The 27,330-nt window shown below is 50.0% G+C and overlaps 1 protein-coding gene across 3 annotated transcripts in view; it reads left to right on the forward strand.

Moving 5' to 3' along the window:
* MTCL2 (microtubule crosslinking factor 2) overlaps window positions 1-26,558 on the forward strand; it is a 67,164-nt gene extending 40,606 nt beyond the window's left edge. Inside the window, exons 6-15 of one of the 3 annotated variants that reach the window (XM_060079384.1) lie at window positions 1,557-1,703; window positions 4,504-4,629; window positions 5,868-6,098; window positions 11,560-11,664; window positions 12,644-12,811; window positions 14,384-14,635; window positions 16,030-16,101; window positions 17,074-17,144; window positions 18,942-20,292; window positions 23,711-26,558. In XM_060079384.1, coding sequence (XP_059935367.1) covers window positions 1,557-1,703; window positions 4,504-4,629; window positions 5,868-6,098; window positions 11,560-11,664; window positions 12,644-12,811; window positions 14,384-14,635; window positions 16,030-16,101; window positions 17,074-17,144; window positions 18,942-20,292; window positions 23,711-23,863 — 2,676 coding nt within the window. In that variant the 3' untranslated portion in view covers window positions 23,864-26,558. Of the gene's footprint in view, window positions 1-1,556; window positions 1,704-4,503; window positions 4,630-5,867; window positions 6,099-11,559; window positions 11,665-12,643; window positions 12,812-14,383; window positions 14,636-16,029; window positions 16,102-17,073; window positions 17,145-18,941; window positions 20,293-20,395; window positions 22,478-23,710 lie in introns of those variants that run through there. The other 2 variants (XM_060079385.1, XM_060079387.1) reach the window with 2 other exon arrangements.
* The last annotated feature ends 772 nt before the right edge of the window (window positions 26,559-27,330 follow it).

A 27,330-nucleotide genomic window follows, 5' to 3' on the forward strand; every position in this document is an offset into this window, starting at 1 on the left:
AGCACTTGTCCCCTCAAAAAGCATCACTGCAAGAGTAATCCATAAACATGCAAAGAGTTTCAGAAGTGCCTCTGGTAAAAAGATGAAGCCTCCTCCTCCCTGCTTCTTACTCCTTCAAGGTTTTGCTATTGACACTGGTTTTGGAGCACTGCTGTCATCGGCACATGTGGGCTGCTTAAAACTAAATTAAGAAAAAGTACGATACATATAATTGACAATTAACTTCTTCAGTTCAGCCACATTTCCAGGGCTCTGTAGCTGCGTGTGTCAAGTGGTGCAGGCCTAGAACGTTTCATCATCACAGCATGCCCTTCTAACTCTTTCTCTCCATGTACTCTCATATATTTGTTTTTGCCTCAAATTGTTTTATGTTACACCTCCTGCTACCACACAACTTGTTTTTCTTGTGTAATGTATCTATTTGTTCATTTATTTACGACACTGTATTTATTGTTCATATGCTTTTTGTTCTTAGTGCTGGAGGTGCCATGGTAAGCAAATAAACAGTTATGATTCCTGCCCCCCAGCCTGTATCATCTAGTGGGGAAAGAGATGTTAATCAAAATATCATGCCATTGAATGGGAAATCACAAACTGAGATGAGGGCTCGCTAGGAAAGGTGCTGGCTTCTGTGAACGAGAAGCTTGACCTAGACCCTGGGTCAGAGAGGACCTCTGATCTGAGCTGAGATCAGAAGGATGGATTACCAGGGGATGAGTGTTCTAAGCAGAGGGAACAGCCTGTGCAAAGGCATCATGGCCAGAAGGAGCAGGATGTGTCCAAGGACTAAGGGAAAGAGTGCGGCTGGACCTCAGTGTCGGGAGGTTTGATCTTCATCCTGAGAGCAATGGGGGAGGGGCGTCTTCCCATGTCTGTACAGGGAGGGTTAGCTCTTTCTTTTTGACAGCTAGTTTCTTTAATCAGTACCTTATGCATCTGGCTTGATCTTGGTTTTCTTTTCTTTTCTTTTCTTTTCTTTTGCGGTACGCGGGCCTCACTGCTGTGGCCTCTCCCGCCACGGAGCACAGGCTCCGGACACGCAGGCCCAGAGGCCTTGGCTCACGGGCCCAGCCGCTCCGCGGCATGTGGGATCTTCCTGGACCGGGGCACGAACCCGTGTGCCCTGCATCGGCAGGCGGACTCTGAACCACTGCGCCACCAGGGAAGCCCTCGATCTTGCTTTTCTTAAGCAAGCAGACTGCCCTATGTTGGGTCTCCCTCTTGGTTCTCCTTGGGGTAGGAATGAGCTGGGGCCGCATGTGTGGGAGGACAGTTGAAGCTGGCTCAGAAGGTTTGTGCACAAGACAGGCATTCACAGAATCAGTGTTTTCACTCACCGCTAGTCATTCAGCCTTTCAGCAGGCATTCATGGGGCAGTCGCAGTGTGCCAGCCAGGGCTGGGGCTGAGCCTCGGAGGTAAATCCACCTAGGCCCCTGCCCTCAGGTGTGCAGTCAGAGGCCTCTTACAGAGCCAGAGGCCTGGGTGGGTGCAGTTTCTAGCACCCCTGTGTCCCCTCCCCATGGTTACCTTTAGTCTCTTCTGCCTTTGCCTCTAGGTGCAGCCACCTGACCTCAGGGACCTGCCGGAATGGGAGCCCAGGATACGAGAGGCCTTCCGCAGCGGCGACTTGGACTCCAAGCCCGACCCCAGCCGGAGCTTCAGGCCTTACCGAGCTGAAGACAATGATTCCTATGCCTCTGAGGTGGGCATAGGCCTGAGCAGGCAGCGGGGAGGGTAGGAGGAGAATGGCTGAGGCCGCTCAAGGGCAGAATGAGCTGTGGAGAATCTTAGCTGGTGATGATATGGGGTTTGAGTATTTCCTTTGGTTCCAAGCTTCCTGACAGCAAGGGCTGAGAGGGAAACAAGGAAGTTTGGGCCATTCTCAGGGCCTGATGAAAGGAAGTTTATAAACTTATCCGAGGAAATTGATCTTGTTCTCCTATACTACTGAATTCCACAGGGAAGTTAATAATTTATGTCATTTAATGGAAACAGTAATTTGTTTAGCAGGAAGGCAGCAGTCTCTACAGTCAGGCTGACTGGGTTCAAATTGTGGATCTATGTATACTAGTTGTAAAATTGTAAAAGTGTCACTTTACTTCTCTGATCCTCAGTTTTCTCACCTTTAAAATAAAGGTAATGTGTCATAGGGTTGTTGAAAGGATTAAATACGTGAAAAGCCTTAGCTTAAGGCCTGGTCCATGTTGGGTGAGGAGGAGGACGACGACACATCACTGGGCCTCAGGAGAGACCTGCCAGGCTGTGTGGCCTCAGGCATGTTCCCACTCGCTGGCTGCAGCTTCCTCACCTGTAATATGGGAGGATTAGAGTGGATGGTGGCTGTAGAATTTCTAGGATTCCCTGGTCCTTGAGGAATTCTGGATGGTTCTGAGCCCTTCCCAAGCCTACTGAGCCTCTGCCCAGCACTTCATAATGAACCTGAAGCAGGAAAAGTCTCCTATGGACTGGATGGGGCCTCCCTGAGACTCCAGAACCATGGAGAGTCTCATGTGTGCCCCAACCTGAGCGTCCTTTTCTTCTCAGCATCCCTAGGAAGGCAACTTTTGGTCCCAGGGAAGCCAGTCTGCAACTGTGAAGGGGGAGCAGCTCCCGTGAAGCTGATGGATCAAACTCTTGAAGTGGTCTGAGCGTCCTAGCGGCCATGGCAAAAGAGGAGGGGCGGGGGCAGGAATCATGAGATACTTAGTTCTTATGTTTTGAGAAAAAGAGATAGGCCAGCTCCCCTGCAGAGAAAATAATTCCCTACCTGCCCTCAATTATTGTTTCATTCAGCCACTCTTTACTGAGAAGTCACAATTCGCCAGGCACCATGTTGGGCACTGAGTTTAAGGAAAATACCAGAGATAGGTAGTACTGAGCCCTTTAAGGATTTTTAATAAAAAACAGGCATACACAGGACTTCCCTGGTGGTCCAGTGGTTGAGAATCTGCCTTCCAATGCAGGGGACATGGGTTCGATCCCTGGTCGGGGAATTAAGATCCCACATGCCTCGGGACAACTAAACCTGCATGCTGCAACTACTGAGCCCGCACGCCACAGCTAGAGAGCCCATGTGCTGCAACTACTGAGCCCATGTGCTCTGGAGCCCATGCGCCACAACTAGAGAGAAGCCCATGCACCGCAACAAAAGATTCTGTGTGCCTCAACTAAGACCTGACGCAGCCAAATAAATATTAAAAACAAAAACAGGCATACAGGATATACCTCAAGCCAGAGTGCCTTCCAGTGCCAAATTTTTACATTATTGGCCAGATAACGAGTGTTTGTTTTTTTCACAGAGGGACATCTTGCCATACCTGGAAACCTTTTATGTAGGTGTTGGAGCTGACATTTCCCTTTTTTGTTTTCCTGCTTAACATGGCAGCATAAGAATTTCCCTTTATTAGTAGAAATACTTTTAGAAATCTTAAGTGAAGTATAACATACATGCAGTAAAGCACTCATATTGTAAGTGTACAGCTCAAATAATTTTCGTAAACTGAACACTACTGTGTAATCAGCAAGCAAATCAATGAACAGAGCATGACCTGGCCCTGGAAGCTTCCCTTCTACTCCCCATCTAGTCACCATCCTGACTTCTAACAAAATAGATTTTTTTTGCTTGTTTAGCTACAAATCCTTATAAACCCAATCCCCCCGCCCCTCCCCACACCAAAGGTGGAGTTTTATTGTCTTTTTTGTAAGGTTTTATTATATAGTCATTATAAACAACAAATAACTATAATAAAGTCCCTAAGCAGCATTGCATAAGGACATAAAGAAGAAAGTCAAGATCACAAGATTATCACATAATTAACCACTGTGAACATTTAGTTTGTGTGTGTCCATGTCCTTCATGTTTTTCTATTGAGTATATATATTTTTAACTTTTTATTGAAGTATAACATAATAATATACATACAGTAAAGGGCACTATCCTTTTTTTTTTTAAATTTAATTTTATTTTTGGTCATGCCACTCAGCTTGCAGAATCTTAGTTCCCTGACCAGGGATCGAACCCTCACCCTCGGCAGTGAAAGTGTGGAGTCCTAACCCCTGGACCACCAGAGAATTCCCAAGGGCGCTATCCTTAAGTGTGCAGTTGTATGGATTTTAACATAAGTATAGACCCATTAAACACATATGGTTGATCCCCAACTTATCTGTGTTGTTTGTAAATTACTGCAATTATAAACGAGACGAACATCTTTGTGAATTCAACTGAGTTTTTCATAGTATTTATTTTCTACAAGTAAATTTCTGCATGAAATTATCAAGCTAAAATTATAACAATAGCTAGGTTTGATGTGCACTGTTTCATTTCATCGTCATGACAACCCACAGAGGTAGGGACAGCTGCCGTGCCAGGTTTATACTGGAAGGACAGCTTGGGCCTGACTTACTGCAATTGCTCTCCTACGACTCTCGTCCTTTGACTGCAGCTTCTGTCCTCCTCCTGCTCTCTCCCTCCTCCTTATCTGTGTCCCTCATCTCGACCCCAGATCAAGGAGCTGCAGCTGGTGCTGGCCGAAGCACATGACAGCCTCCGGGGCCTGCAAGAGCAGCTCTCCCAGGAGCGGCAGCTGCGGAAGGAGGAGGCTGAAAACTTCAACCAGAAAATGGTGCAGGTGGGTGGTGCCCAGTGCTCTCCTGCACCTACTGCAGCCTGTCTTCCCTGAACCAAATCTTAGCGGTCTATGGGTCTTCAGAGGCAGGAATGTCAGGGGAAACCTGTGTCTTCTCGCCCCGTGCTGCACTGGTGCTTATGCATTAGCTGTGCTGGGCTGGAATCCTGGGCTTGTCGTTGACTGTCTGTGTGACCTCAGGCCCATTCTGTCTCCTCTCTGTGCTTCAGTTTCCCATCTATGAAATATTGCCCCGTCAGAGTTGAAAATCTGTATTAGAAAGGCCGTAGGCCTGGCTGGTAATCAAGATGGTAGCTCTGCTAGTAGAAAGCTCTTTATTAAGCTCTTACTCTATGTCAGGGCACTTGCCACACATCATGTCCTTTAATCCTCATGTTTTCCCCTGTGAAGTGTGTCCCCATTTTACAGGTGGGGAAACTGATGCCCAGAGTGCTGAAGTGCTTTGTCCAGGGTTGCACTTGCAGGGCAAGGTGGGGCTGGGATTCTTTTTTTTGTTTGTTTTTAATATTTTTTTTATTTTTTATTTTATTTCTTTGGCTGCGCCGGGTCTTAGTTGCAACACGCAAGATCTTCATTGCGGCATGCAGGATCCTTAGTTGCTGCATGCAAACTCTTGGTTGTGGCATGCATGCGGGGTCTAGTTCCCTGACCAGGGATCGAACCAGGGGCCCCCTGCATTGGGAGCATGGAGTCTTACCCACTGGACCACCAGGGAAGTCCTTGGGGCTGGGATTCTAATCCAGGTTATTGGCTCCCTCTGAGCCATTACACCGCGTTGCTTCCTAGGGTATTAATGCTGTCAGCCTTCCTCACCCCAAGAGTGCCCTTTGCTCTGCATGTGGGTCACCCCTCCCTGCCATCACTGCTCACCCTCCCAGGTGCCCCAGTGAATGTGAGAGTTCATGTGAAACCTTGGTTCCTGGTATGGGCTCATTAGATGATGTCATGGTTTTTATAATCAGACAGAGCCGGATTCAGAACCCAGCTTTTTCACTGATTGTTACTGTGATTGCTGCTGTTTTTATGAGTCTCTCTCCCCTGGAGTAGCAGAGGGAACTGTTTATTTCAACACAATGAACTGCTAGTGGTGGAATCCCCGTCAGGGGTCACCACCGGGCACCACCTGAAATTTCCTCTCGGCCCTTGTGTAAGGCCTGGAATGGGGTGAGTTAGGGTCCCCTAGACAGCTGGGGTAGCTCACACTCTTGTCCCCCTTGCAGCTGAAGGAGGACCAGCAGAGGGCACTCCTGCGGCGGGAGTTTGAGCTGCAGAGTCTGAGCCTGCAGCGGAGGCTGGAGCAGAAATTCTGGAGCCAGGAGAAGAACATGTTGGTTCAGGAGTCCCAGCAGTTCAAGCACAACTTCCTCCTGCTCTTCATGAAGCTCAGGTGGTTCCTCAAGCGCTGGCGGCAGGGCAAGGTTTTGCCCAGCGAGGGAGATGACTTCCTTGAGGTATGGTCCCCCTGGGACTGGGACTGGGGTGGGGTGGGGTAGAGGAGAGAGGACAGGAGGCACATAGCCCTGGGGCTCAGATACGAGGCATCAGCTTGCAGCTTCCACCCTTGCATTCATTCATTCATTCATTCATTCCTTCAGCATCGGTTTGTTGAGAACCAGCTCTTTACAGAGTGCTGTGGCAGATGCCGGGGAGACCGTGGTGAAGACAACAGACTCTGTCCCGGCCTTGCCAGGAAGAAATCTGCTTGGGGGGCCAGTAGGTCTTTAACACTTCTCTGGTATTTGTTGGTTGCCCTTTTTAACAAACCTGAGTCTTGAGCTGGCAATAGGTTATAGATGCATTTAATGATCTGGTTTCGTTGTTTTTGCATTATATGCAAATATAGTACATGTTAATGTTTTTTACTCTTTTAAGGTACAATTTATATACAGTAAGGTGCACACATCTTAAGTGTACAGCTGATGAAGTTTTATAGTGTACACCCTGCAGATACAGAGTATAGCATCACCCAGATCACAATGAGCACATTTCCAGCGCTCCAGAAGGCTCCCGGGTGCCACAGGGGATGTGCCCACCCCAGCAGTCAGCACTATTCTGACTTCTTACACCATGGATTAATCTTGCCTATTCTAGAACTTCATACAAGTGCGTGTAGTCTTTTGTGTCTGGCTTTTGCTTAATATAATTCTTTGAGATTCATCCACATTTTACCTATAAAAATAATTGATTCTTTTTATTTTTTATTTATTTTTTTATTTTTTTATTTTTTTTTGCGGTATGCGGGCCTCTCACTGTTGTGGCCTCTCCCGTTGCGGAGCACAGGCTCCGGACGCGCAGGCCCAGCGGCCATGGCTCACGGGCCCAGCCGCTCCGCGGCATATGGGATCCTCCCAGACCGGGGCACGAACCCGTATCCCCTGCATCGGCAGGCGGACTCTCAACCACTGCGCCACCAGGGAGGCCCAATAATTGATTCTTTATTGCTGCTTATTTTTCACTTATGAATATACCTTTCTTTTTTTTTAAAGACCTTATTCTTTCTTTCTTTATTTATTTATTTTTGCTGTGTCGGGTCTTCATTTCTGTGCGAGGGCTTTCTCTAGTTGTGGCAAGTGGGGGCCACTCTTCATCGCGGTGGGCGGGCCTCTCACTGTCGCGGCCTCTCTTGTTGGGGAGCACAGGCTCCAGATGCACAGGCTAAGTAGTTGTGGCTCACGGGCCTAGTTGCTCCGCGACATGTGGGATCCTCCCAGACCAGGGCTCGAACCCGTGTCCCCTGCACTAGCAGGCAGATTCTCAACCACTGCGCCACCAAGGAAGCACATACCTATTTTATTTTTAATGTTACCTTTGACAATGATAGTGGACACTGGCCTTCCATTTTTAGTAATGTCAACTTCCTTTTTTAGATATGTTTATTTAACTAGAAAGAGTAGGTTGACTTAAAAGCATTACTGATAGTACAGGTAGTATTTGGGTGTGGCAGGAAACATGACGAGTGGGGCTTTGGGAATGTGTGAAGCTTGGGAAGGACTCACGTGGCCCATTTGTCCCTCAGCCTGTGCAGGACCCTTTGTCCTCAAATCCCGTTCCTCCTGTCACGATCAGCACGCTGACATTGCTAGGAGAAGGGGGCATGTAAGGACGTCATACCTCAGTCACACCCACCTGAGTTGGCACTGCTCACCTTGGCCTTGGCCTTTTAGGTACAGGTACCTCTGCCCTAGCCCAGGCTTGGCCCTTCTCCGGTTCAAGCTACTCATTCCAGAGCCAATGGGGACCAGTGGCAGTCCCCATGTACCCCTGTCAGGGGTCCCCCAGAGTAGCCTGAATCCCAGGAGCAGGGGATGGTGGTTGGACCTGAATCTGTAGCAGGAGTTTCCTCTCCCACCCCCAGTGGGGCTCATAGGCCACCCGCCTCCTCCCCAAGGGCCTCTAGAGAGAGTTGCTGACCATCTTCAGATGAACACATTCCCTGCTGCCCTCTCCCAGGAATGTCTGACATGGAGGCACCCCTGTGAGAAGCACCTGGAAAGCCCAGCATGGCTGCCCCTCGAGCATCACTCTTTGTGACACCTGGGGACTCCTATTTGAAGCCACTGTCTGCTTTAGGACTGTCCCTCCTGTTTGGAAGTCCCACACAAGCCTCTGGATGAAGCCCAGTTTGGTTTTTTTTAATAACTTTTTTTAAATTTATTTTTTATATTATAGTAAAATATATTGTACATAACAAATTTTACCATTTTAACCATTTTTAAGTTTACAGTTCACTGGCATTAAGTACATTCACATTGTTGGGTAACCATCACCACTGTCCATCTCCAGAACTCTTCATCTTGTAAAACTGAAACTCTTACCCATTCACTCCTTATTCCCCCCTCCGCCTGCCCTGGCAACCACTATTCTACTGTCTGCTTGTATGAGTTTGACTTCATTAGATTCCACATATAAGTGAGATCTTGTAGTATCTCTCTTTCTGTCTCTGGCTTATTTTGCTTAGCATAATGTCTTCCAGGTTCATCCATGTCCATGTTGTCGCAAATGGCAGGATTTCCTTCTTTTTTAAGACTGAATAATATTTCCTTGTATGTATATATCACTTTTTCTTCACCCGTTCATTCATAGACACACACTTAGGTTGTTTCCATATCTTGGCTACTGTGAATAATGCCACAGTGAACGTAGAGAGATCCAGATTTCATTTTCTTTGGATATATACCCACAAGTGGGCTTGCTAGATCGTATGGGAGATCTATTTTTAATTTTGGGGGAAACTTCTATACTGTTTTCCATAGCTGAAGCCCACTTTTGGCTGCTAGGGAAGATGTTTCCCCCTCCACCAAAAAAAATGAATTGCCTTCAGGACACGTAGCCTGATTGTAAATCAGGTTGTCTCAGGCAAACTCTCCATATTTGGTGAAAATCTTTCTAGCCATTTCAGTGTACTGGGATATCAGAGAGAAACAGAAACTTACTTTAGGAAAAAAATAAGGTGTAACCATAGAAAATAAAATAATATACATGCCTATAATAAATAGAAATATACATACTTACTGAGATAGACATGATAAGAAACATAACCACCCACATTGTAAAAGATACATATATACATAGATATGATATAAAGCCCATGTGTATAAAATACATATAAACAAGTACATAATAAAATACAGATAACCATATAAATTACAAACTTGATGTACATTCATACTTTTAAAGAATATGTGTGTCCACACATGTAGAATTAAAACTATATATATGAATGATAACCTCATATATTGAGTATTTATAGTGTCCTGGGCACTGTGTTAAATGCTCTATTTGGATAATTGCATTTCACTTTTACACATACCCTATGATGTGGAAACAATTATTATCCCCATTCTACTGCAGATAAAGATCTTTGATTCCTTGTCCTCAATTCTGAAATCCAGAAGCTCTGAGAACTGTGTTTTGTTGGGTCTAACTCAGTTGGAAAAAATTGACCTGACATTCATTTGGCAGCAAAACCTTTATTTACCCCATTTCCTGTTAGTACTCACATGTTTGAAGGGGAAATATTGGTGTACACGAGCATAGGGTATCTCACCAGACGGGGCTGTTGTACAATATACAGTGTAGGTACCATATTATCTTTCTAAATCTCGATTACTTCTGAATTCCCAGCACACCCGGCCCAAAGAATTTCAGAGAAAGAATTGTGTACCTGTGTATACAGATAATCAAAAGTCAGTATGTTTAGACACTGGTGACCAGGGAGGGAACTGGGTATTTATTCACACAGGCCCTGCTCCACCCCACATATTTCCAGCCTCAGTGCCTGCCCTGAACCCCAGAAACCCTTCTTCATTTGATTTCACTGCACTCTCTTGGTTTTCCTTCCACCTCACTGGTTGCTCCTTCTCAGTCTCCTTGGCTGGACCCTCCTTTTCTCCCTGAACTGACCCCTTAACGTCAACAGTCCCGAGGGCTCAGCCCTCAGGCCGCGTCTCTCCTTGACCTTCACCTGCCTCCTTGGGGAGCTTGTCCAGGCACTTGGCTTACATGGCCTTTCTTGCACACTGCGAATCTATCTAGAATCTACAGAATCTGACCCAGCTGCACTGCCTACCCCCTCACCACCCCCATCTGAGCCATCACCACTTCTTGCCTGGATTATCACCGTAGCCTCCTAACTGGTCCCCCTGCCTCTGCCCTTGTACCCTTCCACTGAGCATCTTCTATTCAAAGCAGGGAGGTACCAGGCCGCGTGTACTCCACGCGGATGGTGCCCCCTGGTGTTGTGCAGTATGGAGCTCTGTTGCTACCCTATAAAGTATCTCAACACAGCAGCTAGAGTGATCTCGTAAAACTGAAAGTCAGGCCAATGTCACTCCTCAGCACAATCCTCCCCTGGCTCCCATGTCACCCAGAGCAGAAGCCAAAGCCCCTACAAAGCCTGTTCAACCAGCCTTGGTCCCCGTAGCTCTCACTTCCTCCCTGGCTCTCTTGCTCTTCCTCAAATAGATGTGTTCCCATCTCAGGGCCTTTGCATTTGCTGTGACCTTAACCTGGAATTCTCAACCTGCACATATTCACGTGGCTTATTTTTTTACCTCCTTCAGGATTTTGCCCAAATATCACCTTCTCTCTAAGGCCTTCCTTGACCACCCAGTGCAGCACATCCTAGCTCCTTTCCCAGCTCTCTTTTTCTCCATAGCACTTATTATTATGGAACATTCCATATATTTAATGATGTTTCATGTATCAATATTTCACATATTTGTTTGTTTTCCTGCTACTGGAATGGAAGCTCAAGGGGACCAGGGCTTCTGTCTGTCTTGCTCACTGATGTATTCCCAGCTCTGAACACAGGGCCTGGTGCGTGGTAGGTGTTCAATAAATATTTGTCAAATGAATGAATGAACGAATGAAATGAATAGTGAATGAGCACCCACTTCTTCTGCTTCACTCCCGTCATAAACTAGACCCTGGTCTCCTGGGCTGGCTCTGGACTCCTGCCCAGAATCCATCAGCAGCAAACCCCTCCGCTCCCAGGAAGGGTCCCTTCTGCCCACCCAAGCCTCTGGTTGCCCTTATCTATAATTATGAGGGTGCCTTGTGGCCCTTTATTCCAACCACAGTGCCTACCTTGACAGCATAGCTATTTCTGAGTAGCTCTCAGGGATGCCTCATGGTCCTTGGGGCAGAAGAGATGGTGTGGGGGGAGGAAGGGTCTGACTCTCCAGCTGTGCTCCTTGGCCTGGATGGTGCCCAGGGCTCAAAGTTAAAATCTGGGAAGTCAGTGCCCAGCTGGGGTACTTTTGGTCCATAAACCCCCTTTCTTTATTCCTGCCTGGCTATGCAGCCCACTTTCTATCTGGGCCACTAGCCTGTATCCCCTCCCCCTGAGGGTCAGACCCCCAGGCATGATGCCCTCCTACCCGCTACTGAGTGTGGTTTTTAAAAAAACAGGTAAATAGCATGAAGGAGCTGTACCTGCTAATGGAGGAAGAGGAATTAAACGCCCAGCATTCTGATAACAAGACCTGCATGGGGGACAGCTGGACCCAAAACACGGTGCGTTCTCAGCCCATTTCCAGTCCTGTCCTGTCCATTTGTTCCTTTGTCTGTTTAGTGATCACATCTTGCTGCTTTCTGACCTACACCAGGCACTGGAGCGGCAGAGGGTTATTGCGTGGTCACTGGCCCCAGATGCTCAGTGCTATGGGGTATGTAAGTCACCCCAGGGCAGTGACAAGAGGGTCAGATGATGGACTGTGGGGTCTCAGGTGAGAGAGCAGTTAATTCTGTTTGGAGTATAGAGGATGGTTTACAGAGAAGGAGTCATAGGTGGTGGGTTTCGAAGGATGAATAGGAGCTTGCCTAATAGAGAATAGGGAAAAGGCCATTCTGTACCAAGAGAACTGTATATACTGAGATGTGGCAAGGTATTCTGAGTCTGGCTGCAGCTTGGGATGTGCATAGTGGGGGTAAGGACATCAGGCTAGAGTGAGTTGTATGAAGAAGGACCTTGTGGCCGAGGATCAGGAACCATCAAATCAAGCCACAGGGTAGTATAGAGCAGTAGGGTCAGGCTCCCAGGGGCACCCACAGTAAGCTGGGTTACAGGTGGGAAACAGGTCATGGGCCCAGGAGAGAAGACTGAGCCCAAGTCGGGCAGTCGGGGAGCTTCCGTGGTTCAGACTCCCCATCTGGCCTACGGTGGGTCAGAGAAGGCAGATCTTGGGCAAGGAGAAAGATGGAGGCCTAGATGCTGCAGAGCCTCAGAGAAGCCAGGACCCAGCTCAGATTAGGTTGAATAATTGCTGTAACTACAGAATTTTGTGTTTTTGTGAGACTGGGGCATGTGTCAGTCTAAGAGGTGGCCAGGGCTGGGCTTGTTATGCCTGTTTTACGGGGGGATGACCCGAAGAGGTCGTGGGACTTGCCTGAGGCCTGGTAGAGTCCCAGGCTGGACTCTGGATGAGTTCCCAGCCCAGCCTCTCCTCCTTGCCGCTCTGAAAGCTCCTGACCCAGGCCTTGCCCCCATCTGCAGCCCAATGAGTACATCAAGACACTGGCTGACATGAAGGTGACGCTGAAGGAGCTATGCTGGCTGCTTCGGGATGAACGCCGCGGTCTGACTGAGCTTCAGCAACAGTTTGCCAAGGCCAAGGCCACCTGGGAGACAGAGCGGGCAGAGCTCAAGAGCCATACTGCCCTGGTGAGCCTCCCACCTGTCAGAGACATCCCCCTCCTTGTTCCCCTCTCTGCGAAGGCCTCAGCTGTCAGACTGCGGAGGAGGATGCCCAAGCCATGTTCCTAGAAGCATAGGAACCCCTTCACTTACCTTGTGGCCCAGAGAGGGCAAGACACTTACCTAGAGTCACACAGCAAGGGTACCAGAAACAGTGGGAACTGAAGGTCCCTGAGCTAGGGAAGGCAGGTGAGGGACTGGCAAAGGAGCCATGGGGACATCACAGGCGCCTCTGCCGCACCATGAGCTCACAGGTGAGGCCGGAACACTTAAATGCCTGTCTGCACCTGGTGACATCCTTCATCCTCACACCCAGACTTCTGCTGCCTGCTGTCCTCATAAGGATCCCCTTAAGCCCCTGCTACCTGACTCTGTTTTGCTCCCTCCACCCAAACTGGGGGGCTCCCCTCCCTACAACTCAGATGATCAAAGGAGCCTTAACCAGGAGTCCTGGATATTTGGTCTTTGCTGTGTGCCTGGAGGCAAGGTGCTGCCCCCCACTCTGGCCTGAGAAGTGAGGGGATGGGCTTCCTCCCACTCAGAAAGAATGCTCTCACCACCCCAACCCCTACCCCACACCAGAACTCTGCGGGGCCCAACTTCCTCCCCACTGACCCTGCTGCAGTCTGCCTTCCCAGGCATCACGGGCCCCTCAGAGGTGGGTACCCTGATTATCTTTGTTGGGCAAGTGACAAAACAGGCACAGAGGAGTTAAGCTTCTTTCCCAAGGTCACCCAGCTAGCCAGTGGCAGACCTGACCCTCACTCCCCCAACCTCTGCCCTCCTGGCTCCTCATGACCGTGGTCCCACCTTCTTCCCAGTTCTCAGACTTCTGGCTTCCTGGCGCCACCGTTCTCTCCTCCCAACCCCCCCTGCTGATCTCACAGCTCCCGCCCCACCTGCACCTTCCACAGTGTCCCCTGCTCCCACTGCCCCCCCCAACCCCAGGCATTCCAGGTGTCCCTCCCACCATGGGAATCTGACCACAGCTTGGGGGTGTGGGGTACATTGATTCTAGAGATTGCACGTTTCCCTCCTGCCCCCCAAGATTTGGGCCAAGACAGCCATCACGCTCAGGTGATTCCTGCCCACATTCTTTATGTGACTGTGCATGTCCCCCACTAACCGTTAACCCTGGTAAACATGGGTAAGTGTTGATGAAATATCATGAGAAGCAATAACTAGGAACCTCTGCCATTCTGTAGCTATGTGACCAGGGACAAATAACCTCTGTGAACTTCTTCCTCCTCTGTAAAATATCGACAATGGTGGTTATCTTGCTGAGGTTTCTTGAGGGCACAGATAATGCCCGAAAAGCCCTTAGCACGGAGCTTGGTGTGTAGAAGCTGTGCTACACAAGCCTTGACTGTGAGAAAAGTTTAGTTCTAACTGAGGAGGTCAGTGGAGGTTCCTGGGTGAGGGGTCCTCTGAGGAGAGCACCCTCCCCCTGCCCCCTGCTGGTGCCCGGGGAGGGACGAGGGAGGGCAGAGAGAAGGGTCCTCCTGGTGCCAGCCACCCAGGTTGCTCTTCTTTCTGCAGATGGAGCTGAAGGCTGGGAAGGGGGCTGGAGATCGGATAGGGCCCGACTGGAAGGCAGCCCTGCAGAGGGAACGGGAGGAACAGCAGCACCTCCTGGCTGAGTCCTACAGTGCAGTCATGGAGCTGACGCGGCAGCTGCAGATCAGTGAGCACAACTGGGGCCAGGAGAAGCTGCAGCTGGTGGAGCGGCTTCAGGGTGAGAAGCAGCAGGTGGAGCAGCAGGTAAAGGAGCTGCAGAATCGCCTGAGCCAGGTGAGATCTGTCCCAGCCCAAGATGGCTTAAGCCACAAGGGGGAAGTTGCTATAGGCACAGACCAGGGGGAAGACTCCTTCAGGTAGAGATGGATCTGTATGCTCAGAGACTGCAGTAGGGACCAGGTCTTCCTCTCTGCCAGTCTCACAGGCTTGCTTTCCTCTGTGTTTTATTCTGAAGCAAGCCGTTCTCAAATATGGCCTCTGTTAGTATTGTATTCATATCCTCACAGCTTAGCAGTTTCAGTGGAAAGAGAGTTTTCCTTTTCCACAAGACTCTGATCTGCCAGGTATGAGTTACGTGCCCACACCTAGAACCTGCCAAAACCTCGGAACCAAGAGATTTCCCATGAAAATTAGAGTCCTCTGACCAAAAGGGGGAAATAGGAAAAACAATCATTGACCATTACAGCCCCACTACAGTTAACATGCACCTAGCTTATCAAGCTGCTGTGCTCCACTGTGACTTTTTCCTTTGTTTATTTTTTATTTCAATTGTATAAGTCAGGACTCATCTTTATATAAGACTCAAATATTACAAAAGCATACTACAACCCACTCCCTCCCTTTCTTGCTGTTTAAATTTACATTCAGGGCTTCCCTGGTGGCGCAGTGGTTGAGAATCTGCCTGCTAATGCAGGGGACACGGGTTCGAGCCCTGGTCTGGGAGGATCCCACATGCCGTGGAGCAACTAGGCCCATGAGCCACAATTACTGAGCCTGCGCGTCTAGAGCCTGTGCTCCACAACAAGAGAGACCGCGATAGTGAGAGGCCCGCGCACCGCGATGAAGAGTGGGCCCCCGCTTGCCACAACTAGAGAAAGCCCTTGCACAGAAATGAAGACCCAACACAGCCAAAAATAAATAAATAAATTAATAAATTAATTAAATAAAAGCCAAGCATTTGAAGCCCTTTTAAAAAAAATTTACATTCAGAGATTTTTTTAAATCATTAATTGAATCCTAATATACATATTATTTACACTTTGCCTCCTTCATAGAGAGCTGTTCATGACAGAATGCAGAGGCCACTCTCATTCAGTTTAATTGCTGCTTAGCATACCTAGGTGGAGATACCACTTTGATGTCATTCAGCTGCTGCTTGGCTAACATAGCTGTTGCAGGCGTTGTAGCATGAATTAACATGGTAATAACAACTATTACCGTGCTTGATATATTACACTTATAAGGATGCCTGTAAGTGGTTGGTTTCATGATCATTTGTCAAACCCACTCCTTTGGTTCAGAGCTGCTGCCCACTGGGAAGGTGGCTCTGAGTCCATGACCTGGGTCATCTGGGCTGCAGAGTGGAGCCTGGGCAATGGCCCTGCACAGAATAGGGCCCTGCTCACCATCTTAGCCTGCACATGACCATCTTCTTTACTCTTGCCCAGCTGCAGAAGGCTGCTGACCCTTGGGTCCTGAAGCACTCGGATCTGGAGAAGCAGGATAACAGCTGGAAAGAGGTGAGTGGGGTGGCAGGCCACCCATGTGCTGTGCTCCTGGCTACACTGGCAAGTCTCTCACTTGTGGGGAATGTAACAGGGAGGGTGCTAATCCTGTCCCACAGGTCACACACCCTCACCCCCTTGGGCTCCTCAATCCTGAGGTCTCTACTTCATGGTTCCAGCCTTGAGACCTGTAAAGAGCCCCCTGTTAGCTCCATCCTTCCATGCCTGGGACAAAGGCTAGACTAGGTGTTTCTCTGTGTTTCAGTTGTGCCTTTCTCAAAAGCAGAGCCTCCAAAGAGCTGTGTGATCCTGGGCAAGTCACTCTCCCTCTCTGGGCCCCAGTTGCCTCATTGGTAAAAGGAGAATCACGTTCTCTGCCTTAGCCCAGCCCTGGTTGTGGAGATCCATCAGTGAAGTTTGCTTCTAAGCCTCAGGTGCACTGTCCATATAGCCACACTGAGTAACCAAACAGTGAACATATGGGCCCTTGCTCATGATAGCCTGAGGAAGCAATAAAAGCCAATTCTGGGGAACTGAAGCAGGAGAGGATTTCATTAGGGGCTCAAGAGGGCTGGTGATGCAGGGTCAGAAAACTGGTGCAGGTCTCTGAACCAGGGTGGGGCAAACCCCAAGCAGGACCTCAGGTCACTGCTTTCACCTTCAGCTGAGCAGCGACTACTGGGTGCTTTGTCGCTGCCACTACATTCAGAGTAAGTTCTAAATAGAGTCTCTTTCCTTGGGTTCCCTCTTGGACCGCTGATTGGCCATGCCTGGATCACATACCTATGTGTGTGTGGAGAGGAGGTAGGTGCACTGTAGCCAGAAACTGACCAATGAGCATTCTAGATCAGGGCTGACATCACTCCTGCTCTACAAAAGGAGACTCATGCGTGGGGCTTGGGGCCAGCTCCCACACTGGCCCCCTGTTACCTTCCCTCTGTGTGCTCGTGGCCAGACTGACCCTTTCCTGTCTCTCTTCTATGGCAGACACACAGTGAGAAGATCCACAGCAAGGAGGCTGCTTCTGAAGCTGAGCTTGGGGGAACCGGCTTAAAGAGGTGCTAGCAGCCCCTCCCCCTGCTCTGCCCCCCAGCCCCACCCTGCAGGCTGCCCTGCCCCTTCGCCTCTCTTCTCTTCCTCTGCCCTGCGCACCCACCACCGCACCTCAGCTGAATTGGGAGAACACTGGGATATGGTTTCTAAAGATTTTTTTTTTTTGATGTGGACCATTTTTTTAGTCTTTATTGAATTTGTTACGATAGTGCTTTTTGTTACAATAGTGTTACAATAGTGCTTCTGTTTTACGTTTTGGTTTTTTGGCCCGGAGGCATGTGGGATCTTAGCTCCTCTACCAGGGATCGAACCTGCACCCCCTGCATTGGAAGGTGAAGTCTTAACCACTGGACCACCAGGGAAGTCCCCTGGGATATGGTTTTTATGGAACCCAAGCCACTTAGGAGCTGGGAAAGTTTGGGTGATGGCAATTGTAGCCTGTGCTTTTTTTGATTCTGGGCGTGGAAAACGGGGGCCCCAGAATATCCTAGCTGGGAAAGAAACTGTTTAGCTCCTCTTGGGGTTCTTCCTGTCTCTGGAGTTGGGAGAGTCCAGCTGGACATCTATTCCTGGGACTAGTGAGCAGCATCCTCTGGGCCCAGCCCTGTGCTATAGCCAGGAAAACCCCTAGCGCTATCAGGACCATGTCTCCACCATTGAGAAACCATTATGAAAAGATTCAGGGTAACAGAACCTCCCAGGGGCCGTGCGAGTAGCATGAAACCAGGTGGGCCCCAGGATAGGAGGGTGGCTCTGGAGTCATAGTGTGGGATTTGAATTCCAGCACTATTATTTCTAGCTCTGTGCCCTTGGGCTAGACTTCCCATTTCTGCCTACTGGGATAACAGGAACTGCCCCCTAGAGTTGTTGGAGGACTGAATGGTCTGACGTGTGCAATGTTGTCACGTAGGCCTGGCACTTACAGTCATCAGGCAGCACATGTGCCAGGTCTGGGCTGGAGATTAAATGGCGTCCTAGATTGGGTTCCCTCAAAAGTAAACCTTGAGGGGCTTCCCTGGTAGCGCAGTGGTTGAGAGCCCGCCTGCTGATGCAGGGGACGCGGGTTCGTGCCCCGGTCTGGGAAGATCCCACATGCCGTGGAGCGGCTGGGCCCGTGAGCCATGGCCGCTGAGCCTGCGCGTCCGGAGCCTGTGCTCCGCAGCGGGAGGGGCCCCAACAGTGAGAGGCCCGGGTACCGCCAAAAAAAAAAAAAAAAAAAAAAAAGTAAACCTTGAGGCAAGGATTTAAGTGCAAATGGTATATTTGGGAGGGGATTCCAGGAAAAGCCTGGAAGTGAGACAGGGAAGGGAAGGCACCCTAAAGGAGGTGTTATCACCCAGGATACACGGGGGCAACTGGAGCTCAACTTCACAGGATCTCTGAGAGCCAGAGCAGAACATGAGTTCTCCCACCTTGGGGACAGGGAGGCTGGACCAAGCCACCAAAGCCCACTCATTGTTTGTTGAGGGCTGTGCCTAGGGCCATAAACTGTGTGAATGTCTAGCTTCCTGTGGGTGGAGGCCAAGTGTGCTCCTGCAGACAGAAAAAAAGCCCTCCAGTGGAGAATGGCAGGTGCTCAGAGATGCAGTGTTGTGTGTGTAGGTGTGAGTGTGGAGGGGATGAGGGACAGGGCACCTACAGCATCTAACGCAAGAGGTGAGCAGGACCCGTCATGGTCCGTCTCCCCGCTGTCCCACCGCCCCCTGCCCGCGAAGTGCACGGGCCAGGGAGGAAGACCAGAGTACCTGCTCCGCATGAGGCATCTTCCACTAACTCTGCCCTTTCTCCTCTGTTCTTCCCAGGACCAAATCTGTTTCCTCCATGTCAGAGTTTGAAAGTCTGCTGGACTGTTCCCCCTACCTCGCAGGGGAAGCCGCCCGGGGCAAGAAGCTGCCCAACAGCCCTGCCTTTGCCTTTGTGGGCCCCCAGCCGGTGGACCCGGAGAAGGCTGCCCCGGAACAGCCAGGGCTCTCACCACGTGACTGCAACCGCCTGGGTGCCCTGGGCTGCCAGGAGCCGTCGGGGAGGCAGATGCAGCGCAGCTACACGGCTCCCGACAAGACGGGCATCCGCGTCTACTACAGCCCCCCGGTGGCCCGGCGCCTGGGCGTCCCCGTGGTCCATGACAGGGAGGGCAAGATCATCATCGAGCCCGGCTTCCTCTTCACCACAGCCAAGCCCAAAGAGTCGGCCGAGGAGGACGGGCTGGCGGAAAGCTCCTACAGCCGCTGGCTCTGCAACTTCTCCCGGCAGCACCTGGACGGGGGCTCCGGGGGCGGCCCCTCGGCGGCCGGGCCCGGCTTCCCGGCGGCCCTGCACGACTTTGAGATGTCGGGCAACATGAGCGACGACATGAAGGAGATCACCAACTGCGTGCGCCAGGCCATGCGCTCGGGCTCGCTGGAGCGGAAGGTGAAGAGCGCGTCCAGCCAGACGGTGGGCCTGGCCAGCGTGGGCACGCAGACCATCCGCACGGTCAGCGTGGGCCTGCAGACCGACCCGCCGCGCAGCAGCCTGCACGGCAAGAGCTGGTCGCCCCGCGGCTCCTCGCTGGTGTCCGTGCGCAGCAAGCAGATATCCTCCTCCCTGGACAAGGTGCACTCGCGCATCGAGCGGCCGTGCTGCTCGCCCAAGTACGGCTCGCCCAAGCTCCAGAGGCGGTCCGTGTCCAAGCTGGACGGGGCCAAGGACCGCAGCCTGTGGAACCTGCATCAGGGCAAGCAGAACGGCTCGGCCTGGGCCCGCTCCACCACCACGCGGGACAGCCCCGTGCTGAGGAACATCAATGATGGGCTGTCCAGCCTATTCAGCGTGGTGGAGCACTCGGGGAGCACCGAGTCCGTCTGGAAACTGGGCGTGTCCGAGGCCCGGGCCAAGCCCGAGCCTCCCAAGTATGGCATCGTGCAGGAGTTCTTCCGCAACGTGTGTGGCCGGGCGCCAAGCCCCACGTCCATACCCGGGGAGGAGGGCGCCAAGAAGCTGGAGCCCATCTCCCCTGCCAGCTACCACCAGCCGGAGGGCATGGCCAGGATCCTGAACAAGAAGGCAGCCAAGTCAGGCGGCAGCGAGGAGGCCAGGCTTTCTATGCTCCCCCAGGTGGGGAAGGATGGGGTCCCTCGTGATGGAGATGGAGCCACGGTCCTTCCCAATGAGGTAGGTGGGTGGGGTCTGCCCTTTTTCTTGGGAGGTGAGATTGGCTTATAAGGTCCCGCTCTTGGTTTTCAAACTCAGGCATGTGGTTTGTGTATTTCAAAAGGTCCTTGTGCTGCTCTGGGATGGGGGTTGGAAGGCCCCAGACCTGGAACAGCAGACCTGATGGACACACCATCTGAATACGAGAGACTGGTGAGCATGGTGGCATACCCACCTGCTTTGCCATCACACCCCAGAGATTGCCGGCATCCCCTCCAGGGAGGAGGCATGCTCACTGCCCTCCTGCTACCCAGTGGTGTGCGGGAGCCAGCTCCTTTGGTTCATGAGAGCCAATCGTGTACATCTCTGTGTTTAGTGATGTCACCTTAGTACCTTGAGATCGGCCACCAGGGGAGGATTTACTCCGTGAAAATTAGAAATGCTGCATGGGAGGATTTACTCTGTGAAAATTGGAAATGCTGCAAATCAGGGCTTCTCCTCTTACTCCTGGGAAACTAGTCATTAAACATGTACCAGCACACCACTGCCCTCACCAAGACTCTATCCCTAAGTGCTTCCATTTTCTCTGGGACTGTTTTGCTGCTCACTCCACTCCTGATACCAATTTCAGATTTAGTTAGGGATTGCGTGCATGTTAGTAAAACAACGCATGTAAGTTAGCTTTGCAGAAAGGGAAATTGCAGAGGATCTCATGGAACCCAAGGGCAGGGACCCAAAGGCCCCAGTGGCTGCTCTGTCTCCCTCTCCTCTCTCTTGAGCTTCATTTTCTCTGATGTCCTCTTCCTCCCTCTGTCTCTGTTGTATTGGAATATGGTCCAGGTGGGCTCTGCCTACTCTGCTTTTATAACATCTTCCAGTTCCAGCACCTAAGGGAGACTGACTCAAATCCCTCTGTCCCCATTCCACATTTCAGGAAGAAACTGACTAGTGTAACTTGAGTCCAGTGTAACCCCTTGGTCCAGTCAGCTGTGGTCAGGGGTGGTATCATGGTCTGCAGTGCACGGAGTGAAGGAAGGTTGTAGGTGGGGCACAGAGAGGTGGCATGGGCTGGGATTGACCCATGTGATTTGTACGTGGTGCATGTTTAGCTGGTTTCTAGTTTTTCCCTATTATACGTAATGCTGTGGTGAACATCTTGACACTAAAGCATTTTTCCATACTGCAGATTATTTCCTTACATTTGAGTTGCAGAAGTGGGATTCCAGAATAAAAGACTGTAAATTGTTAAAGGTATTTGATAAGTGTTGCTAAATTGTCTTTCCAAAGACTTTGTTTAATTTCTGGAACCCCCAGGAGTGTATGGTGAGTGCCTTACTTCTCTATACTCTCTGGCTGCATTTAAAAAAAAAAAAAAAAACCTTTTAAATATTCATTCCTCTTTTTTTAACTTAAGAAAACCCTTTTTGAGGTTAATATACATACTGAGCATATTGTAAGAATATGGCTTATTGAATTCTCACAAACTGAACACACCCATTGTATTAGAGTTCTCCAGAGAAACAAAACCAATAGGCTTTGTGGTTATATGTGTGTGTGTGTGTGTGTGTGTGGAGAGAGAGAGAGAGAGAGAGAGAGAGAGAGATTTATTATATTGCAAGCTGAAGACCCAGGAAAGCCAATGATTTAGTTCCTGTCTGAGTCCAAAAGTCTGAGAACCAGAAGAGCCAATATAGCTCCGGTACAGCATATGTAGCTGACGTAGTTCCAATCTAAAGGTCATCAGGAAGGAAGAATTCTTTCTTACTCAGGGGGAGTCAGCCTTTGTGGTCTATTCAGTACATTGACTGATTGGATAAGGCCCACCCACATTAGAGAGAGCCATCTGCTTTACTCAGTCTACTGGTTTAAATGTTACTGTCTTCCAAAAGCATCCTTGCAGAGGCACCCAGGATAATATTTGACCAAATATCTGGACCTGTGGCCCAGTCAAGCTGACACATGAAATTAATCATTACACCCACATAACCACACTCTACATAAAGAAACAGAGGTACAAAGCTGGCCGTATTTTGAATGTTGGTTTCACAGTTGATCCAAATGTTTTTCAGTATGTAAAATGTACTTATTACCTGTTGACCCAGTAGCTCTCCTAGGAATGCAGCCTATGGAAATATCCACAGAGGTGGATACGTGTGTAAAGAAATGTATTGCATTATTAATAAAAATTGCTAAGATTTATTGAATACTTAATAGGCTCTATCAAATGCTTCACATATATCTTATGTGACCCTCACAACAACTTTGACAGAGGTATCACATCCCTCATCTTAGAGCAGGAAAAATCAAGGCTCAAAGAGGTTAAATAACTTATCCAAGTTCACACAGCTGGTAGACAGTTGGGCTGGGATTTGAACCAAGCAATTGAGTTTTACAGCAGCACTTTTTTTTTTCAAAGTATAGTTGCTGTACAATATTATATAAGTTACAAGTGTGTAATATAGTGATTCATAATTTTTAAAGGATATAGTCCATTTATGGTTACTATAAAGTACTGGCTATATTCCCTGTGCTGTAAAATATATCCTTGTACAATAGCTTATTTTATACCTGATAGTTTGTACCTCTTAATCCCCTACCTCTATATTGCCCCTCCCCCCTTCCCTCTCCCCACTGGTAACCACTAGTTTGTTCTCTGTATACGTGGGTCTGCTTCTTTTTTGTTATATTCAGGAGTTTGTTGTAATTTTTAGATTCCACATACAAATGATATCATACAGTATTTGTCTTTCTCTATCTAACTTATTTCACCTAGCATAATGCCCTCCAAGTCTATCCATGTTACTGCAAATGGCAAAATCTCATTCTTTTTTTATAGCTGAGTAGTATTCTATTGTAGATATATACCACATCTTCTTTATCCATTCATCTGTTGATGGACACTTAGGCTTTGGCAATTGTAAATAATGTACAGCAGCACTTTTAACCATTATCCCTGTGTGTTGGTAATAGTAAAAAAAAATTAGAAACTACCTAATATCCACATAAAAAATGCATTGGATAAATAAATCAAGCTACTTCCATTCAGTGGAATAGTATGTGGCCATTAAAAAGAAGGAGATCTGGACATACATGACAAAAAAGTGTTCATGTTTTGCAATTACAAAATAAGCTGTAGGGCTTGAATCCATTTGGGTAAATGCATGTGTGTGCAATGTTTTGAGAATTTATCTTTCATGGACAATGTCTACTTTCTTCTCTGTGTATTGCAGAATTTATTACCTTCTGGAAGGTTGTTTATGAGCATTCATTACTACTCTAATGGGAGAAAATAATTTTTAAAAATTGGTCCAGAGAGGGGCTACAGCCCCTGGGAACTGGTCCCTGGGCACAGCTGAGTCCAAATTCCTTGCCTGGCCACCCAGTCCCTGGGTGGGCAGTGCCTCCTGGCTCCTCCCGACTTCTTCCTCCCTCCTCCCAGGATGCCGTGTGTGACTGTAGCACCCAGTCTCTCGCCTCCTGCTTCGCCCGGCCATCCCGCTCTGCCGTCCGCCACTCTCCTTCCAAGTGCAGGCTGCACCCTTCGGAGTGCGCCTGGGGTGGGGAGGAGAGGGCAGCCCCCCCCAGCGAGTGACAGAGCAGCCGAGCTCCCCACCTCAACCAGCCCAGTCCCTGGACAGCCAAAGGGAACCCGCGGAGAGGAGACGAGGTGAGGGGCCCGCGCCCCCTGCATCTCTCGCCCAGGACGGACAGCAGCTGCACCACCGCCGCAGAAGGGCTTCCCATCCAGGTAAAGCGGGGCCTCCTGCTGACTGCTGGGTGGCGATCTCTGACTTCCAGGGGGGAAGGCAGCGAGTGGGAGAAAGACCAAAACTGGGCTTCAGAAGCATCTCCAGAGAGATCCCTTGGGAGCTGATCCCTGGGTCATAACGGAGAGGCTTGCCTGGTTCTAGGCACACCCACTTCTCAGAAGAGCCAAGGAAAGGATACACTTCCGGCCATGCCCCTCAGGGAAAAGGGCTCACAGAGACGTTCCCTGACAACCACATCCCTCTTCACGGGGAAGAAACACCAATGAGAAGAACAGGCTTTGCTCTAGGGCTCAACTTGGGGTTCTTGGTGGAGCTGAAATGGGCATCACCCCGTCCATTTCTTCCCTCCACCGCCTCCTCCCCCCAGCCTTCTGCTCTGGATTGCTGTGGCTCTAGGGGATATGATAGGGCGGTAACCAGGGTCAAGTATCTGCTTGGAATCCTGGAGCCCTGGATCTCCCTGCCCGTAGCTTGGATGCAGCAAGGACTAGAAGACGAGGGGCTCAGGGTTGGGGAGCCACTGGAACTGCCTTTCTTGCCAAGGTGACTTGGGGGGCCCCAACCTTCCCAGGAGACTCCTTGAGGACAGAAATAGGTAAAGTCCATCTCAAGACCTGGTGCACAGATAAATAAATGCCTAATTGCCCACTGCCTTGACCGCTGGGGTCTCTTTCCCTGGCACCCTGGAGGGGCACTGCATCTCCACTGTGATTACATCCTGCAGCTGGTGGAGGGCAAAGACGTTCCCAGTAAGAGACTCCCAGATGGCCAGGTCAGGCCAAGGAGCATGCCGAGAGGCCAGTGCCCCAGGACATGGCAATAGACTGGGGCCTGGAAACACATTTCTTGCCTCGGTTGTTTATTTGAATTTTTCTTACTATAAATATTTAAGGTGGTTTTACTTTATTTTAATAATTTAACTTACCCCAAAGCCCCTAAGGTAATTTATTGGAGGTTGATCCATGTACTCTCGCCACTGGGACAATGCAAGTCTTTAACACGATGGACAGGCGCAGGGTCCCCTGTGTGGATGAGGCAACTCCGCAGCCGAGCTCTGGTCTCCAGGTCAGCTTTGGAGGGCCCCCCAGCAAAGCTGGAGCCCTGCAGTCTGCTCCCCCAAAACTGCTGACCCTTTGGCCTCAGAGCACCACTTTACACTCAACACCCGGTACTTGCCCAACCCCCAGACGTGAGTCTGTAAATGCTCACAGACAGGGTGGAGGGCTGGACCGCTTCCCAAACATTTTCCATTTTCTTTCTCACTTTCCTCCCTCCCTCTGACACCTTTTTTGGTTCGATGAGTCAAACACGGATTACTAAGGCTTTATCAAGAGCATGGAGATCTCTCCAAGTTCCCCAAGTGAGAACTCACAGGAAAACAGGACTGAACTTCAAGAATGTTGTTTATTGCAGCTTTGCACATGGATCTGAGAGTGTCTGCCAGCCTGCCTCAGTTCTCACCAGCCTGCCAGCTTTTTCACCAGCCTCTCTCCTTTGCCTATGGGCTCTCCCGGCTCGCCTCCCAGCCCCAATTCCACTGCCCACCCTTCCCCATGTCCCATGTGAGCTGCCTGAGCCATCGGATGGATTGCACCGTGGCTCATCACAGTGTGGTGATGGGGGAGGGGTACTCAGATGGCCTCCCCCTTGGTGCCAGTGAGCCCGTTTTGTTTACACACATGCCCACACATCTGCCTGTAACGGGCTGGGGGCTCAGAGTGGAAACACCAGGATAGAGTGGCTTATCTGTGAATTTGCCATCAGGAAGACCAAAAGCCAGCAGCTTGGCTAATTTGCCCCCAGGACTCAGGAGATGCCTCTGCGCTCCCACCTACCAGCTCCCGGTCTTGCCCTTTCTGGGGCGCCTGGACCAGTTACCCAAATTCCTTCATTGCCATTCCCTATCAGCAGAACTTGGGGTTATGTTAGTGCAAGCAGCCACTTCCTCATGCCATAGTGACCTGTGCGGGCAGAGCAGGCAGGCTGATGGAGCCATGGGCCAATCCCCTCTAGGATGCCACTGCTCCCACCCAAGAGGTCAGGGGGCCCCTCCAAGGTTATCTCCAAGGGAGGGGATTCACACAAGGCCACAAGCCACCAGAGGCCTCTGGCACTTCCCAGAGCTGCAGAGGGCCAGGGAGGCTGTGCTTCTAGCCTTGGGGAGAAATCCTCATGAGATCTGAACCCTGCGGACCGTTCAGCCTTACCGTCGTTCTCATCCAAGATTGTCCTTGCATTCTCATTGTCTTAGAGCCTGGCCACCCAGCCCTCAGCCAGTGTCAGAGACCCCAGATCTTGGTTTTCAATAAAGTCCCAGTTTCTGCTTCCTGCATGCCACTGTACAAGGTCACTCATCACTGTTCCTACAGAAGCCTCTGGATGAGGGGCTTGATGGGGTTGAAACTGTTACGTGTAAATATTGGTTTGGTTTGATTTTTAGCATTTTAATTAGTAACGGTTGTATTTTCTTTTTTGGGGTGGGGGGTTGGTTTGTAAAAACTCTCTACTCTTTTGGAATGTAATTTCTAAGTTTGTTTCTTCAAATGCCTTTTTAAGTCTTGGTAACATTCCCAAAGCAGAAAACTGCCTGGCCCTCTGTGGGGACTCCCCTGGAGCATTGGGTCCCAGGAAGGAACACTGCCCTTTCCCCCTTTCTTCCCCTTCCTGCTGCCCCTTACCTTTTTACTCCTAGCAGCTTCTTCTTCCTTCTCTTCCTCCTCCTCCTCTAGCCTTCTTTTTCCTTTCCCCATCTCTATTCTCTGCAGCCAAAGTCCCAAGGAACCCTGGGGTCCTAATTCCCTACAGACCCCTAGGCTTGGATCCATTGTGTTGGCACCAATTGGTTGAGGGGAAATGGGAGACCAGTTGACATGGTTGACCCCAAACTGGACAATCTTGTGTTTCTTATGTCTGATCTCTTCCCAGAGCCAAATTAAACCCTCCTGGGGGCAATGATGTCTGTATTTGAAATGAAAGTCAAGCCACTTTGGCACATCAGTGGTCCCTAGATCCTGCATGCACAAAGCATCAGTATCCAAGTCCCTGTCACCCTGGCAGCCCTTCCCCCCCCACACCCCCCTGCTAATTCTTTCCCCACCAAAGGCTGACCAATTTTAAAAACTCCTCCAAGAGGTCTTGCTCAAAATGGCCCTCCCCTTGGTCCCCCGAGGGACGCTCCTCTACCAGCTGCTCTCCCAGGTGACAAAGTTGAGGGCCCAAGATTTGACCCTCTTACACCCTAATTGCCACATGGCTCCCTCATGCCTGCCCCCATGCACCTTTCATGGTT

Source organism: Mesoplodon densirostris, chromosome 16 (assembly GCF_025265405.1).
Source record: "Mesoplodon densirostris isolate mMesDen1 chromosome 16, mMesDen1 primary haplotype, whole genome shotgun sequence".
NCBI lineage: Eukaryota > Metazoa > Chordata > Mammalia > Artiodactyla > Ziphiidae > Mesoplodon > Mesoplodon densirostris.